Source organism: Mesocricetus auratus, unplaced genomic scaffold (assembly GCF_017639785.1).
Source record: "Mesocricetus auratus isolate SY011 unplaced genomic scaffold, BCM_Maur_2.0 Super-Scaffold_100051, whole genome shotgun sequence".
Lineage (NCBI taxonomy): Eukaryota > Metazoa > Chordata > Mammalia > Rodentia > Cricetidae > Mesocricetus > Mesocricetus auratus.
Window position 1 is genome coordinate 5567042 of NW_024429228.1, and position 17132 is coordinate 5584173.

A 17132-nucleotide genomic window follows, 5' to 3' on the forward strand; every position below is an offset into this window, starting at 1 on the left:
ACAAAGAAGCTAAAATTGTACAATGGAAAAAAGAAAGCATCTTCAACAAATGGTTCTGGCATAACTGGATGCTATCATGTAGAAGAATGCAGATAAAAAATAATGCAATAGCATATATTTTAAAATTTATATCATATTATATAGACTATGGCCACTGTTTAACACATGGGGATCAATGGAAGTAGTGGTATTTTAGACTACTGTATTTAGAAGCTTCAGAGTTTAAAAGTCCAGAGTTAAGAAACTACTGCACCAAGGAAAATTATATTTTATTTTATTTGGAAAATTTTATTTAGAAAAGACTTGTTCAAAATTGAACTGATACTTAAGTCATATATAATATAATTATGGTTAATTAACACTTCCCACTTCCATTTACATCTATATGTCTAACATATTATCTGTTTCTTCCCTTAAGGCAAAATTATACTTCATAAAACAATCTCTACTATTGAAAGAAACATAAAAATTAGCTATGCTTCTATAAGCACTAGCGGTGTGGCTCCTCTGAGGTTTAGTGTAAGAAAGTTGCTACAAACAAAATAAGCATGTATGAACTTGCCTAATGCACCATACATTCGTATGCCCACATCTTGGTCAATGAGCTATGCTAAGCCTTTAAGGTCAGTATTCTGGCTGGAAGAAGAGACTGACCACATGTATTTGACGAGCACTTCAATCATGAGTTCTCGTACTCCTCATCTAAAGGCATGCTCATGCTTCATCCTTGTTTATAGTCAATATTTATACCATCATGCGGGGAAAGGAATATTAGTTACATACACTGAAATAAGGCTACAATTCAGAGATATTTTTATATTAGAATAAAACTTCAGTCTCACATAACAGTCTTCCTTTGGGGGCACCTTTAAGGGAATGTGGTCCTCCTCTCCTAATGTGATAGTCCTCCCTCAGTTTCAGTCCCTCACTTTCTACATGTTAGTCTTGTTACCTTCTAAGTCTGCAAACACATGATCAACATCAACTCATCCATTGTCTTCTACCTGAACAGAATCCCTCTTACCGTGAAGCCCTCAGGAATACTGAAAAGGAGCCCTGGAACTTTCGTCTGCTGTAGGACTCAGCGGCTTGGGGTCAGACATAGAGCGCTGCATCATCTTGGCTGTCTTAGGACTTGCTGGGGGCACGTTAGCCATATCTGGATGTAGTACTTTCTGTGGACTTATGTCATCAGGGAGGGGTTTTTCATAAGGTACAAAGGCTGACTCTAATGCTTTGCCTGGTGAGAGTGGTGAGATGGGTGAGTAAAGGACTTTTGGAGACTTGGGCGGGGAAGGAGCCAGCTGGACTGTGGTGTCTGCCCGAAGGTGAGATGACGAGTAGCCGATCTCTAAAGGAGTTGGGCGCTTCTTGTCTTTGGGTGGAGAGGTGGCACCCAGATATGGAGGGCTCTGTGTGTCTGAATCTGTTTCTGTTTGACATCCTAAACTGCCCCCTTTGTAAGTCTTTTCAGGTGCGGAAATGTGTTTAATTATTTCTACCTTGGCATCCACCCGTGCTCGTACGGAAGGTGTTCTTATGGTTCCCACTGGCTCAGTTTGCACAGATATCTCTGCGACTGTCTGAACTGCTACACTGGAGACTTTGGAAAGGGGTTTCGTCTTGTCACCCTCTGTGGTGCTGTCTCCGTATTTCCCCGGACGTGCTTTCCTTCTTGACCTAGAAGGCACGTCCCATTCGTCCTGATCTTCATCATCGGTTTGGACACTGGTATCGACGCTCTTTTTAGTTTTTCTCCTCCTGCTTGCATAGCTCCTATCCGCAGTTTCTTCATCATCGGTTTGTACACCACTGTCCACTATCTTTTTCAAATTCCGTGGATCATCTGCCATATTTTCCCCCATCTCTTCATACTGCCCCCTAACTTTGGCTCCAGAGCTCCTCTTTTGGGTTGTTTCTCCTCTTTTACAACAACATCTGTCAGAGGTATCTCTGAAACAGTGCTCAAGATGCCAGGCGGGGCAATGTACTGAGTCACCCCATCAGACTGAACAGTGTACCATCCTTGGCTCTGTGGTATTTCAATGGCCACCACAGTAGAGGCTGTAGTGGTGGCATCCTCAGCGGCCCAAAACTGACTGCCCTCTTGAGCAGCATATTGACCCTCCAAAATTGCCTGTTCGGTGGTAGTTTGTGGAGAAGCAGTTCCAGAGGGGTCATAGTTATACTGGTAGATCTGGCGAAGTTTTTGCTCCTCGAGTTGCTGGTGCAGCTGCTGTTGCAGCTGTTGGATTTGTTCAAGTTGTAACTGTTGCTGAGCTAATGTCTCCTGCCTCATCATAAACTGGGCTTGCCGTTCTTCTTCTTGCTGATAGAGGAGGTGCTGTTTCATAGACTGCAGCTCCTCCAGCTTTTTTTGAACCATGATCTTTTCTTGTTCCCGGAATCTCTGAATCTCCTGACGTTCCCACTCTAGCTCCTCGGCAAAGCGTTGTTGCTTAATTTTCTCCAGTTCCAGGAGCTCTCGCTCCAAGTCAAGCTGCTGTTGCTGTTTATCTTCCTCAGATACCATTAAAAGTGTGCTTTCCTCTCCTACCACCTCAGAAAACACTTCAGACGCTGTGGTTAAAGCAGGAACAGAGTCCATTGTCTCAGCAGGAAGAGTTTCCATAGTAATAGTTTGCAGACCGGCATTGATGTCAATACTGGTTACTGAGATGTCTGTTTCTGATGCCCCTGGTGTTATGAAATACGATCGAGGCATTGGCTGGCTTTGATGCAGGGCTGATAATGAAGTCAGTGCATCTGTTGTGTGAATAACAGACAAATCCCTGACCGTGGTACTGAAAATGGAGCCAGGTTGAGTGGTGATAGCAAATGTAGAGGGGATTGGAGTTGCTACTGAAGAATAGACAACACCATTAGAGGACCTCAAAACACTTCCCACACCATACTGGGGTGCTGGAGGTGGAGTCATTCTTGCTGTGGAATACTGTGGGGTACTAATCCCAACTCCTGAAATGACTTGGCGTGTTTCTGGATATGGACCTGTAGTCTTGCTTGAATAATCCATTACCTCGCCTGAAATACAGGGTAGAGTTATAGTCCAGTTCTCAGAATGAATGATGCTGTTTGGGTCAGAAAGCCCTCTTATCTTGATGAGCTCAATGAATGGGACTGCATGCAAATCCACAGGTTAACCTAATTAGATGCGGAAGAAAAGCAATGTTGAACATGCAGGCACATGCAGGCAACGGCAACAGCAAGAAACAAAAATGCACATGTACTCTAAAGTATATTGCAAAAACATCCAAAGAAAGCAAAAATATAAAAAAATCGGACTAGGGATATCTTTTTCACCCTGAAACAAGATGCACAATACCATAATGGCATTTCAAGGCAGGGTCTATTGCTATGTCATACTGACCTGTAGTCACTCTCCCTGAAGTTAGATCTACTGCTGCATCAGATCCTCCTGAGTAATCAAAAGCATTCTTACTTTTATAGAAAAAATGTCCAGCTTCTGCTAAATTTGTATCAGACATGGAAGGTTTCATTCCACCAATCCCTCTGTAACCATATGGCCCTGATCTATCATATTGATAGTGGTCATCCCTATATCCAAAACGGTCTTCAGGAAGGGTAGTTGCTGGCTGCTGTGCTGTGCAGCTCCTTCCAAAAGGCAACTTATAAACCATGTCACAGCACACAGCTCTTCTTCCTGCAGTCAAATCAACAGGTTTTTCATCGTCTTCTATGATTTTGGTCACTACATTTGAAGTAGATTCATCCATTGTCACAACTGTTCTATGAGACTTTGATGTGCTGAGGTCTACCACCTCCCCATCGGTGATCCCCTGAGATGTGCTGCTGTCAGTCCATCCATTGGTGACACCGACTGGAGGTACAGTGACAGGCTTCGTAACAGCCAGTGTCACTGCCGGAGCTGAAGGACCCAGAGACAAGTTTATCGGTGCTTCATCTCTAACCAAAGGGAATGTCTGGCCACTTGATATCCTGTACGGTGACTCGGTATGTTTTAATGTAGTGAGCTGGAGTGGTGATGCCATTGCAGGCTCTATACTCACTTGGCCTCCTGAGCCTGTTGTGTAAATTGTAGTACCTGTGCATGTGACAACAGCCACTGTCTCAGAGTCTAGGGTGACTGGAGCTACAAAAGAGGAAGCTGCACTGAGATTCACGATAGAAGGTTGGACAGCACTGATCTGTCGCCCATAAACGTCATTTGCTGTGGGCTGTCTTTTTGCATCCACTGAAGAAGCAGAAAGGTCCATACATTTTTCAGTTGCTTTAGCTTCTGTCTTTGGTATTGTCCGCAAATCAATGGCATCACCACTAAGTGGCAATTTTCCATTTTCCTTGTACTGATGCCTGTCTAGAGCAAGAGGTTCTGGAGGAATCGGTATGGAAACACTTCTGGGAGCAATGCTTGGGACTACACTTCTGGTTGTGGATACCACAGTTTTTGAAGCTTCTGTTGGAAGAAACTGTGTAAGTGAAGTCAGAGCTCCTTGAAATAGAGATGGTGTTACAACAGGTACAGCAGAAAATGTCTCCGAAGTTCCTGGTGCATACAGGGTAGGCTGTGAAGAACTTGGAATTTCTGGAGCTGTCATAGGAGGAACTACAGAAAACACTGTTTCAAGGGAAACCAGATCTTTTGGGGGTGATCCCAAGGGCCAACTGGTAATGGCTTGAGAAGCAGAAGAATCTGTTGGAGTCCCAGGCTCAGATGGTAATGTAATAACCACATAAGTCTCCATTAGAGACTTAGAATATCTTGGTGAGGATTTATTAGAATGTGGGGAAAGTGGAGAGGTAGGGGAAGGCAGTTTGTAACCTGCTGAAGTCACTAAATTTAAGGACATGCTTGAAGTTAAAGATAGACCTGTTGGTTTGGGGCATGCATCTGTTATTTTCTGTGTAGTCACTGGAATCTGAGGAATTGCTGGCTTAGGGGCAATTGGAGGTTTGCTTGGTTCTGGCCTATGTGTAAATACAAGTCCAGTTGGAATTGAAGAAGGCTTGGGAGGGACAGGAGGAGGGGCAGTGGCACATACTTTGATGGGAGGTAACCCATTACTCTTCCGAGCAGTTGTGGCCTCTACTGTAGTAATAGCATCAATATGGGTTGTGACAACTGCCGTTGGAGTCACTGGAGCTGCAACTGCCAAAGTTTTTTTAGGGTAAGTGGCTGGTTTAGGTGAAGTTGCTGGGGGTAATGGTGGTGGAGGCGGAGGAAGAGGGGGTGGAGGGGGAGGAGGGGGTGGGGGAGGAGGAGGGGGCGGTTGGGCTGATATATCCAAAGAAGAACTTCTGAAAAATGGACGAGCTTTAGATGGATGGGTGGAAACAGGAATACTGGCTGATGGTAACCTATATGTGGGCTTTTCCTGACCAGAGATCTTTCCAGACAGAGAATATGGAGTTACAGGTTCTTCCTTCATCTGAGGGGCTATAACAGAAGAAGGTGTTTGGACCAACCCAGTTTCAGGTAAGGTAATTTTTGTTATTTCAGCCTCAGACTCTTCCCTTTTATCTGTGTAAGCATCCAAAACTTCCAGAATAATTCCATCCCCAGTTTCCTTCTTGCCTTTTATTGGATCTTTTTCAGGTAAGTCAGTGGACATGGTAACAGCTTGTGGCCTGTCAGCTTTAGCGCCTACGAATTCTGCGACAGAAGGTGCTGTACTAGAGAAGGAAACCACGATACGATCAGCATTAGTTCTACTTTCAGGTGTGGTGGTCCGATCTAAAGATATACTTATGTCTTCTGGATAGTCAATGATGCTGCCTGGAAAATAAGTTGATGAAGAAATTTCCTCGGAGTCTTCAAATTTAGTTATTATGTCTGCTGGCTCTGTATAAGCAGTGGTTAGGCTATCCAGGGTAGTGACAGGTGAGGAGCTGTCTGTGGTGCAGACTGAAGAAATATATGATATGAGAGAAGGTGTGTCGGAAGGCGGGACAGATGCAGCACTTTCTGAAGGCTCAGAGTAGGTCAATATCAGTGACTCATGGGCTATTATCTCTTGAATTTCTCTTGTATAATCAGTTACGTATTCATCCTCGAGGTCTTCTGCTGAAAAATGTTGGGTTATCTTAACATCTGGGATAGAGAGAGTTGCACTGCTGGTTGAGTCCGTAAGAGATGCTCCAGAAAGGATGCTTGATGTCAAAGATGTATCTTGCACCCTGTCAAAATCCATCATGGAATCTGCCATGTCATCCCCTACGGTGGTCTGTGTGGGACTGGACCCATCTGTTACCTGCATCTGTTGTCGCCTCATGAGTTCTTCATACGCAGTGTCAGCATCTAATAATTGCTTTTCTTCACTGGTAGAAGTTACCATGGTTCCCAGATCCACTATCTCGTGGCTTTCAGGAATGATGTAAGAGCTGGAAACTATGTCTTCTTGAGGCACAACAGAATGTAAGCATTCTAACTCATAAAACTCTTTCTGGAGGTCTGTAATTTTCTGCATAGGATCATCATAAATCTGTTCTGGGAGTCTTATTTTTTGCTCTCTTCCTCTCTGCTGCATGAATCCATTTTGTTCTTCTTGCCTTGGGATCAGACTGCCATCTACTGATCCATTGTATGTATCCTCTACTAAAGATTCATAAATGTAGTCCTCTATTAACATGCCACCATACAATGGCTCCTTTTCAAACACGTCATCTCGTTCACTTACAGCTGGAAAAGCTTTATATTTGTGGTTCTTCTGCATCATTTCTTCCTACATCTCCTCAGCACTTTTGAGAACTTTCTGCACCCCTTCCTTCTGCATAGCAGATTGCTCATCTGTTGGTGAGTACAAGGACACAGCCGTGGGCAGTTTATAAACTTTTTGAACTTCTATTATTTTCTCAGGGCTTATTTCAAACCCTTCTGGGTCTGATTCTATGCTAGGCGAGTATTCGGAACAAGAGGACCTATGGAGCTCCTCCATTTCCGCTGCCTGGCGCAGTTCTTCCGTGGGAGATGCGTCCTCGATGGGAGAGAGATTACTGGGTGGCGTCTTTGGTCTTTCTCTCCTTCTCTGAGCACGAAGTTCGTCTTTGTCTTTCTTTGACTTCTTACTAGAACTCTTTCGTTGCTGCTGCTCTAACTCCCGCTGTTTCTCTTGCTCCTTTAACAATTCTTCTTCCTCTCTCAATTCGTCCTCCTCTGAGGAGTCTTCAATGGTGGGTAAGAGAGGGCCATGTGTCCTGTGCCGGGCTTTGCGCTGCTGCTTGCTCTCCCCTTTTTTGTGACTTGGGCTACTGTCACTGTCCTCGTCCAGTGATGACACTGATGTAGGGGACGTGCCGGGAGTGAAGCTGGATGCATGGAGACTAGAGGACCCCTCTCCCCTAGATCTGTCTTCAGGTGAGTCGGTCAGGCTCTCCATTTCTAACTCTGGCTCTTCATCAAAATACAAAGTTGCTTTTTTCTGAGAGGATTCTGCCGAGTACTTATCTGCTATCATACTGTTGAGTTCGATCGTCTTAAATCGGCGTAACCCCCCTCCTCCAGCCACCACAAGTTCTTCGCTCTCCTGGCTTTTAGTTTCTCGGAATTTGAGTTCAGGGCTTTCATCATATGTTTCATCGTCCTCGTCATGCCAGGAATGCCGTCTGCCTGCCTCGTCATCGAAGTTAGCACTACTCTTGCGAGTCAGCCGTCTGTGTTTCCCTTTAGTTTCTTCCCTCTTGTGGCTGTCAGTCATGCCACCAATCTCTTTAAGCTGACTCCTAATGAACTCATCATCCTCAGAGCCAGAGGCATCCTCGTCAGCACTCATTTCTATAATCTGTTTTCGAATGAAGTCCTCCTCTTCCCCAGAACCTTGACTGTCCTCCTGTTTGTACTCATCGCTGCTTGATGAGCCAACACTAGTTCTCCGCTTCCTACGGGCAACAGGGGAGTTTTCACTCTCACTGCTGTCTTCCACTGAGTCATAGGATGCTCTTCTTGGACTTAGATCATCAACTAGCTCAGGCTTTTCTTTATGGTCTTTCCTAGCAGGAAAGCCTTGTTGGCTATCCCTTTTGGAGCTTTCTTTCCTTTCTTGGCTCTCTTTGTCCTCTTCTTCTGAAATAGTAATATCCAGCGCGTCAGATGGAATCTGAGACTTTTGCTGGTCCTGAGGCTGCTCGGGAGAAACCTTCTGGGGCTGTGCTTTCATTTCTGATTTTTCACTAAGGGTGCTTGCCTGAGCTTCCAAAATGGACAGTACTGTGCTTTCCAGTTTCGCCAAGTCCGAGGGGCTGGAAGGGCTGCTTTCTTGAGAGAAAGAGTCCTTTGAGCAAATCTTTTTCATCACTTGGTATAAGACTTGGGATTTCACCAAGAGAACCTGATATTCCATCCAAAGAATATCCTGTGTCACTCAGACCTTGTGGGCTCTTGGGCTGCTGAGAACTGGGAGTATCTGATTTATCCTCTTCCTTTTTCTAGCAGAAGGGGAAAGACACAGGCAAATGCATTAGAGGCAAACTAATCGCATAGCTTCACCATTATTATTAAATAACCATTAATAGTTGGGCAATAACTATGGAAAAATTCAGCTATATGATGACAGGTTTGACCTTTTTTTCTCCAAGACAGGATATCTTTCTGTAGCTCTGGAGCCCATCCTAGAGCGTGCTCTGTAGCCCAGAATGGCCTCTAAATCACAGAGATCTGCCTGCCTCTGTCTCCTGATTACTTGGATTAAAGATGTGTGCCACTTGCCCCTGGCATATAATGGCAGTTTTAAAATGTTTGTATGAGAACAAAATTGAGAAAAATTTGTATTCACTGGATTAGGTAACTAAAATTTAAATTATGCATTAATTCTCAATGTTACTTGATTTTTTTCCATTATTTTGTGAGGCGTCTTTACTTTCTAATTTCACTTTCCTTCAAATACATTACCTGTATCAATACATTTACTTTGCGATGAAATTCATATTGTTAAAAGAAAAAAGTCAATCTCTCTCGGTGTGTGTGTGTGTGTGTGTGTGTGTGTGTGTGTGTGTGTGTGTGTGTGGAATGCAACAAAGAAAACCAAAAGGAATTCATGAAGTTCTAACACAAAATATCAAAATATTCTCCCCACAACTGCCTGTGTATGGCTTTATTCTGTGCCCATGCTTCCTTTGTTCCCCCCGCGCTACATTCTCCCAGATCATCCTGTCTGGTCCTGTATCTGTCCCGAAAGCTTCCCAGGGTTCCATCAGCACATTTGATGGGGACGCTGCTGCGCGCTGTCTCTATTCTGTGTTACATGGTAGTAAGTCTATAAGTGTTCATTCTATAGGCTTGCGGGTCTAAGACAATATGTTAGGAGTGGCTGATGTTAGTTGCTTCTAATGCACCTCACTGAAAGATTCAAAGGATACACTGAAAAACTTTATGTTAATTTTCCCCACTAACTAGATTTAGGTATTCATCCCCTCAGAGAACAATGTGCCCTCATTAACTGCATAGTTTAGCTGTGAAACATGATCACTCAATGATCAATCAGGTCCTTTGCTTCACCGACTAAAGACACCTACAAATTAATCTTTATTACTGCTATTAATCATTTTTAAAAGGATTTCCACATATCAGGACTTGGCAACCATTTTTCTTTCTTGTAGTTAACTGGTCCTTGACACTGCTTCATTAATAACACTTACTAACAAGGGGAAATTAGATGCAGATTACAGTACATAAACTGGATCTTGTTTTCCCTAATGCTTGAACTTCAAAATGGGTGTTTGAAGCACCATAGACTAAGATACAGTGAAATGATTCATGTGAAGACAAAATAATGTGGACCATTTTCTCACCAATTTCTCAGGACACCAGACTAAAATATTGGAAACTTTTTCTCAGGCACTTCAAAAATTTTTAAGAGTGTATATATTTAAAGAAAAATATATTAATCTACTCAGTGAAGTGGTATTAAAAGATATAAATGTAACAAGCACACTTTTGTATAAGATATACAACACACACACAAAGTGTATAAAATACTGCAGATTTCAAAACATGTATTCATTTGAATCATCAGGAAATGAACACTTTTGTTAACTGTTTCACTTTTTACATTTAATACCATTTATAACAACCCTGAAATTAAAAAATAAGAATAAAATTTCATATGGCTTCCTTTTGCATACAAACTTTGTAACCTTTGAATAAGCCAGGTGTGAGAACTATAATATTGTAAGCACAGCTTTAAAACAGCAATGTTACTCTTCATTTCTGCTAAAGAAAAGGTCTTCTGTTTTTAATGATTAGCATTACATTCCAGCACACTGGCCTATCTTATATTTCATGTTCTCCATGCATAGAATTTTATTTGCTCAAATTCTTCCAATCTGTTTTTTTAAAATAATCACCCCAAAATTTCAGGGGCTAAGCTCCAAGTTTTGTGCTGTACTAACGAACAGCAGGGATTGAAGTGTCCCCTTCCTGTGAGTGTCCCATCACCGTTTACTGGACAGCAGATGTGTGAGAGAGAAGGCAGTAATGTTTTAGCACACTTGAAACTCTTCTGAAGGTGGTGCACTTTGTGGGAACCCAGCGTGAGAAAATGCACATAAATACATGTGTTCTGTTAAATTTGTCTGTGCTCTTTCCACAACAGTTAAAGTCAGTAGCTCTCCACACTGAAGGAAAACAAAAGTTTCTGAAGATTACATGCGTCAAGAACTGAGTTCTAGGATTCATTTAAAAATGTGGAAAGACAGATAACAGTACGTGCTTGACTAATTTTCTAGACTTTATTTTTAATGAAATAAAAGAGCACAGAGTTATCTTTCATCATTTATAGAAAGTTTGTGTTAAGATTGACTGCAAATATGAGTAACTAAAGCACTCCAATCAAGATTGAGTCCACATAACTCAGCCCAAGAAAGAGATAAAATATTTCATCAGAACACTTGATTGTTTTTCACTCTGACTATACCGTCACAAAAACAATTCAGGCATTGTATTCTGTGTTGACAGATAACATGAATATTAACCATTCAGTTATTTTAAACAGAAACCAAAGTCCACATTAAAATCTATGTCAATTTGAGTTTCCATCTGGAAGACGGTAGTTTTTCAGTATAGCACATAAAATAAAGATTAAAAGTTTCCTGCTTGGATAAATAGGTAAAAAGCCAGAATTTTATAGTAACGTGATTTAGAAATACAAAATCAGAAAAGTTAAAGAGGTATGCTTTCAAATATATATCATATTCATATATATTAATTTTAATATAATATATTCATTTTATTTTTAACGAATAAACACATTTTGGAAAATTGAATAAAGTAAAAGAATGGTATGGCAACAAAAAATATAAGCAACACAACACTGAAACAACTGACAAATTGAATTTACAGTTAAGTTTAAAAGGGAACTATCTGCTAAAGTACATGAAACGCAGTTCTGAAACACAACCACAGAGACACATATGCTCCTGTGAATTTAAGGGTCAGACTTGTGCCTTCTTTGGATAGAAAAGAAGGAAAAGTCAAAAGAGAAAAATAAAAACATTTGGAGACTGGCAAAAAAAAATCCTGGGGATGACAAATGTAGAACCCACAGAAGATGCCTGTCATGAGGAAAAAAGGGAGTGGAGATGGGTTAGCAGGCTGTGTTCAAGTGATCGCAAAACAGCACACTTCCTCAAACCTATTCAACTCATCAACCCGGAATTCTGGAACTTTAATGGATGTGCAACAGGTAATTTTTATGTACCATTTGTGTCCTCTGTGAATTAACCTTATTTAATTAGATATAACCCATTTGGTGGATCTCTAAATTCCTATGTACACACATACACACACATAACAATACAAGTCAAATCAAAAGAAGGCAGCACTTTAAAAGGGAGTAAGGGGGGCTGAAGGGGGATAGAGAAAGCAGATGGGAGGGTAGAAAGGGGGGATTATATAGCTAGATTAGCATTAAAATTAATATACCTTGAAATAGTAGAGTTCCTTTAAAACGATAGAATTGCTTATGTAAATACCACTTAAAATGGGATATTCTTGAAGCTTCTCACTAAAGGGACACTATGTATTATTATATACTAAATTAAGATTGTAACTAATTCTTCCACATTAAGCACATGACCCTACGTTATGAGAAAAATGTAGAATTAATATATATATATATATATATATATATTCATCCTGGATTTTGACCATGCCTCTTTTTTTTTTTTTAACCAATTTTGTGGCTGACAACAACTTAGAAATCTATCAAAAGGAAAAATAAAACAACAAAAACAACAAACTGCCTTTTACGAAAGCAACTATTTTGTTTTTAAATATAAATTTAAATTAGAAACAAGGTTGCTTCACATGTCAATCCCAGGTCCCTCTCAGTTTCCCTCCCCTCCTCCCGTGCCCTCCCTCCAAGCCCCCCAATATCCCTTCATTTCCCCAAGGAGGGTGAGGCCCTCCATGGGGTGTCCATAGTCTGTCATTTCATCCAGGACAGGGCCTAGACCCTCACGAAACCAACTATCTTAATGACATATTATTTTAGGTAAAGAGAAAACTGACTTAAAAAAATTACTTGGAGCTCTAGGAAATCTTTTCATTTTTCTCTATGATTTAGAGAATTTTATTTCTAAGCTTTCTGGAATTTGACTGAGGTATCAAAATGCCATTGCTTTTCATTTAAGAAAAAGTAAAACAGAGTTCTCTGAAATGTAGTTTGTGGTCTAAAGGTTTCACATCTGTCCTATCCGTGATCGGCTGAGGTTGTAAGTAAACCAGGGAAGGGCACAAGCCAAAAGGCGACTGCAGGAAGCACAACTTACTGTTTTGCCTTTGCTGGGCTCCACTTGGTCAGGCTCCACACTGCCTTCCTCCTGGGGCTGCTTCTCTGTGTGGCTCTCCTTCCCGCCTTCCCTGGGCAAAGTCTGCGGGGCGTGGCTGCGTGGGGGAGCTCCAGCCCTGGCCTCTGCACGCCAGTCTTCCTGAGTGGCCACTCTCCCTGTGGGCTCCTCTTCAGGAATTTGTACTTGAGCTTGAAGTGCTTCCCGTTTCTTCTCCGGCTCTGAGGCCAGGGGCTTTACTTCTGCGGGTAATTTCTTGTGGTCGGGGATAGGCTTCTTTCCCTCCAGAGGTGGTTTGTCTTCTGCTGAAGCCAACTTTCCTTCAGCAGATGGCTTCTTTCCCACTTTCTCTTCAGGGACTGGCTGTTCCTCTTCAGAGGGTGGTTTCTTTTCTTGCAGGGCTGAAACTTTGCTTTTCTCTAATTTAGTCTCGTCCAGCTTTTCACCTGTGGCGACCGCTGGGGGCGTTTTCTCAATGGATGCTGTTTCTTTTTCTGGAATAAATTTCTCAGTTTCAGTTTTTCCTTCTGTTTCCTTCTTTTTGCCTTTCACATGGCCCCCTACGGGTGTTTTCTGAGATGATGGGTCTGCAGGGGCAGGCACAGGGGATGCCTTGGATCCTGACGATACAGGGAGCATTTTGCCCATATCTCCCAGTTGTCCTGATATTGCTCTGTTCGTCTGGCAATTTAAACAAAGCCATTCTTGAATCTGCAAAATGGACAGCAATGAACAGATTAGGATTATTGTAGACTTTCTATCCTACTGCATTAATGAACATGAAAACTGAAAATGTTTGATCTGTTGATTGTGGTTAGGCACAGGATGAGTCACAGTTTTCTAAATTAAAAAATCACTATTAAAATATGAAAAGATTATTTAAAATATAAATGTGGGCAAAATCTTCAGTGATGATCAGTCTCTACGCTCACCACTACTAAGAAAAAGAGAAGGGGACAGAATTTTCTGCAAGGATTTTAATCAAGCACCTGGAGAGAGGAGCCAGTATGAAAAGCAATTTGAAGCTGAATTTATCTGGAGACAATACAGCATAAAAAAGCAGACAGTCTTATCTATAGGACCCTCCCACATAATAAATACACATTAAATGGTAATGACTAGAAAGAAGCAACAGTCTTTATCTCTTATATGAAAATATATATAATGGATAATGTCTGCCTCATGTGTGATTGTATTTCCTGTGTCCTTTTCAGAGAGTAGTTTTCATGACTTAGACTGCAGAAACAGTTCCCAGAGGTAACACCCGCAGAAACAGGCTTGATCTGGGCTATGGTTTCAAAAACCAGGATGTGAGTGAGCACATCTTAACATATTATTATTATTCATATTTTCTAACTTGACACTTCAAAGAACAAAAACAAATAAAGATAGTAGTCTCAGTGCTTTGTCACAAGGATTATAAAAATCACATGCCTGCAGGTATAAACTCAGCAGTCTCATGAGGACATGTCCCAATGTAAATAAGCTGGAGACTTTAAAAATTTTTTTAATTTAAATTAGAAGCCTGATTCATATGTCAATCCCAGGTCCCTCTCCCTCTCTTCCTCCTCCACCCCTCACCAGCCCCCCATCCCATCTTCCCTCTGCTTCCCAGGGAGGGTGAGGCACTCCATGGGGGATCCCCAAAGTCGGTCATATCATCCCTGGCAGGGCCCAGGTCCTCCCCCATGCGTTCAGGCCTAGAGCACATTCCTCCAAGTGTAATGGGTTCCCAAAGTCTATTTGTAAGCCAGGGATAAATACTGATCTACCACCAAAGGCCCCATATATTGCCAAGGCCTCCTCATTGACATGAACATTCAGGGACTCTGGGTCAGTCCCATGCTGGCCTCCAAGCCATCAGTCTGGGGTCCATGAGCTCCCCCTTGTTCAGGTCAGCTGTTTCTGTGGGCTTCACCAGCCTGGTCTTCATCCCCTTGCCCATTACTCCTCCCTCTCTGCAACTAGTTTCCAGGAGTTCAGTCCAGTGTTTAGCTGTGGGTGTCTGCCTCTGCTTCCATCAGCCACTGGATGAAGGTTCTAGGATGGCACACAAGGTAGTCCTCAATCTCATTATCAGGGAAGGGCAGTTAAGGTAGCCACTATTGCTTAGATTACCAGTTGGTGCCATCCTTGTAGATCTCTGAAAACCTCACTAGCGCCATATCTCTCCTCAAACCTATTACAGTATCTCTCATCCTGCTTGCCCCTATCCCACTCAACCTTCCTGCTCCCCCATTTTCTCCTCTCCTCTCCTTCCCCCCCTTTCCTTCTCCCAGTTCCCTTTCCCCTCCCCCCATGCTCCCAATCTGCTCAGGAGATCATGTCCCCTTCCCCTTCTCCAGGGTATGCTGCATGTTCTCTTAGGGTCCTCACTGTTTCCCAGCCTCTCTGGCATGCTAATTGTAGGTTGTCAATCCCCTGATCCATGTCTACAATCCACATATGAGTGAGTAATAAGATGTTTGTCTTTTTGTGACTGGATTACCTCACTCAGGATGGTTTCTTCTAGTGCCATCCATTTGCCTGCGAATTTCAAGATTCCATTGTTTTATTCTGCTGGCTGAATAGTACTCCATTGTGTAAATGTACCACATTTTCTCAGGAAAATGGGAATCAGTCTACCACAAGATCCATCAATTCCACTCTTAGGCATATACACATTTATACAAGGGCATCTGTGAAACTATGTTCATTGCAGCATTATTTGTAATAGCCAGAACCTGGAAACAACCAATCAGAAACCAACCTGTACCTACTGATGTAATCCTGTGATTTTTGCCTTTAAAAACCTGCCAGGAGACAGGGAACTCACTTCCTCTGATGGCTGCTGTGTCAGCTAACTAGATGAGGTCCCTGTCATGGTTGGATGAACAATAAACCTTGATTTTGCAGTTTGGTGGGTCTGTCTCCCTGGTGGTCTTTGGGGATCTTTGTGACTTGGGCATAACAGTATGTTAGAAGTATGTGATTTGCTCTTTGATTTTGATTTTACAGATGAATTACAGTTGAAATTGAACTGAAAACATTTTTGTACTATGATACAGCTACAAGTCTCTGGAGGACAGAAAGCGGTATGTGGTGATTTGAAAGAAAGTAGCCCACAAAGGGAGTGACACTCTTAGGAAGTATGGCCTTCTTGGAGGAAGTGTCACTGTGGGGGCGGGCTTTGAGGTCTCCTATGCTCAAGATGCCTCCCAGTATTTTAGTTCACTTCCTGTTGCCTGAGAGATGTAGGACTCTCAGTTACTTCTCTATCATGGTGTCTTCCTATGCACACCCATGTCCCACCATGATGATAATGGACTAAACCTCTGAAATTGTAAGCCAACCCATTAAATGTTTTCCTTCATAAGAGTTGCTGTGGTCATACTGTCTTTGTAATGACAGAAACCCTAAGACAATTTGTTTTTAAACATTTTTCAGATGTCAATGCTTTATTTTGATGATATACTCTTGTTGATATCACTTAGTAAAAGAACCTCTAATAAGAGATTTTTCATCTATGTTATTATTAAACATAAAAAATCCAGAAGCCTCATATTAGGAACATAGTCACGTTCTTATTTACTTTTTTGACATCAATTATTAGAATATAAAAAAGTATCTCCAAATAGGGAAGATTCTGATAAATAAGAAGCATATAAAAATAACTGTGCTGATCACACCATGCTCAAACACATTCAATTGTCAGCTAGAACATGTTAGTAAAATGCATTTATTTTAACATCAAATCGTCAAAGCTTGTTCAAAACAAAACAGCAGTCGAAAATGAATATAGAAAGGAGTCTTTATTGTTTTACACAGCATCTTTACTGAAATATAATTCACCTGCCAGAAATATACCCACTTACACAGTACTTGTTAATTGTAATAAGTATACCTAGTTATGGGTAACCATTCCCATTTTCAATTTTGGAATAATTAGTTACTGCAATAATAAACTTCACACCCTTTATCATACCTTAGCTTATATATTGTCTTTTCCCTTGCCTCATCACCAAGCAAATACTTAACTATTTTACGTCTTTGTAGATTTAAAAATATGAGGGATCTTGTGTAACTTGGAATCATGACATAATCTTCTATTGAAGCTTTGATCATGTAATAAAAGTTAATTCAAGTTTTCTCATACACCAGAAAGTTTATTCATTTTTATACCTGAATAATGGTCTGTCAACTGAATATATCACCTATTCCATTTTAGCTAACATGAATTTAGTTGCTGCAAGCATTTATGTACAAGTATTATGAATGTATGCTTTAATTTCTCTTGGTTATAAGTGGCTGGCTCTGAGGTAATTCTGTGGTTAACCCTTTGAGGAACTGTTGGGCCCTTTAATGCCGTTTTC

At 41.6% G+C, this 17132-nt stretch overlaps 1 protein-coding gene across 1 annotated transcript; it reads right to left on the reverse strand.

The window, feature by feature from the left end:
* Positions 1–335: 335 nt before the first annotated feature.
* LOC121136140 (protein piccolo-like) lies at positions 336–14945 on the reverse strand. Its single transcript, XM_040735847.1, is given in 6 exon segments — positions 336–1909; positions 1912–3042; positions 3389–8271; positions 8273–8421; positions 12763–13542; positions 14937–14945. Coding segments are annotated over 6 exon segments (7827 nt in total). The 3' UTR covers positions 336–1034.
* Positions 14946–17132: the final 2187 nt, after the last annotated feature.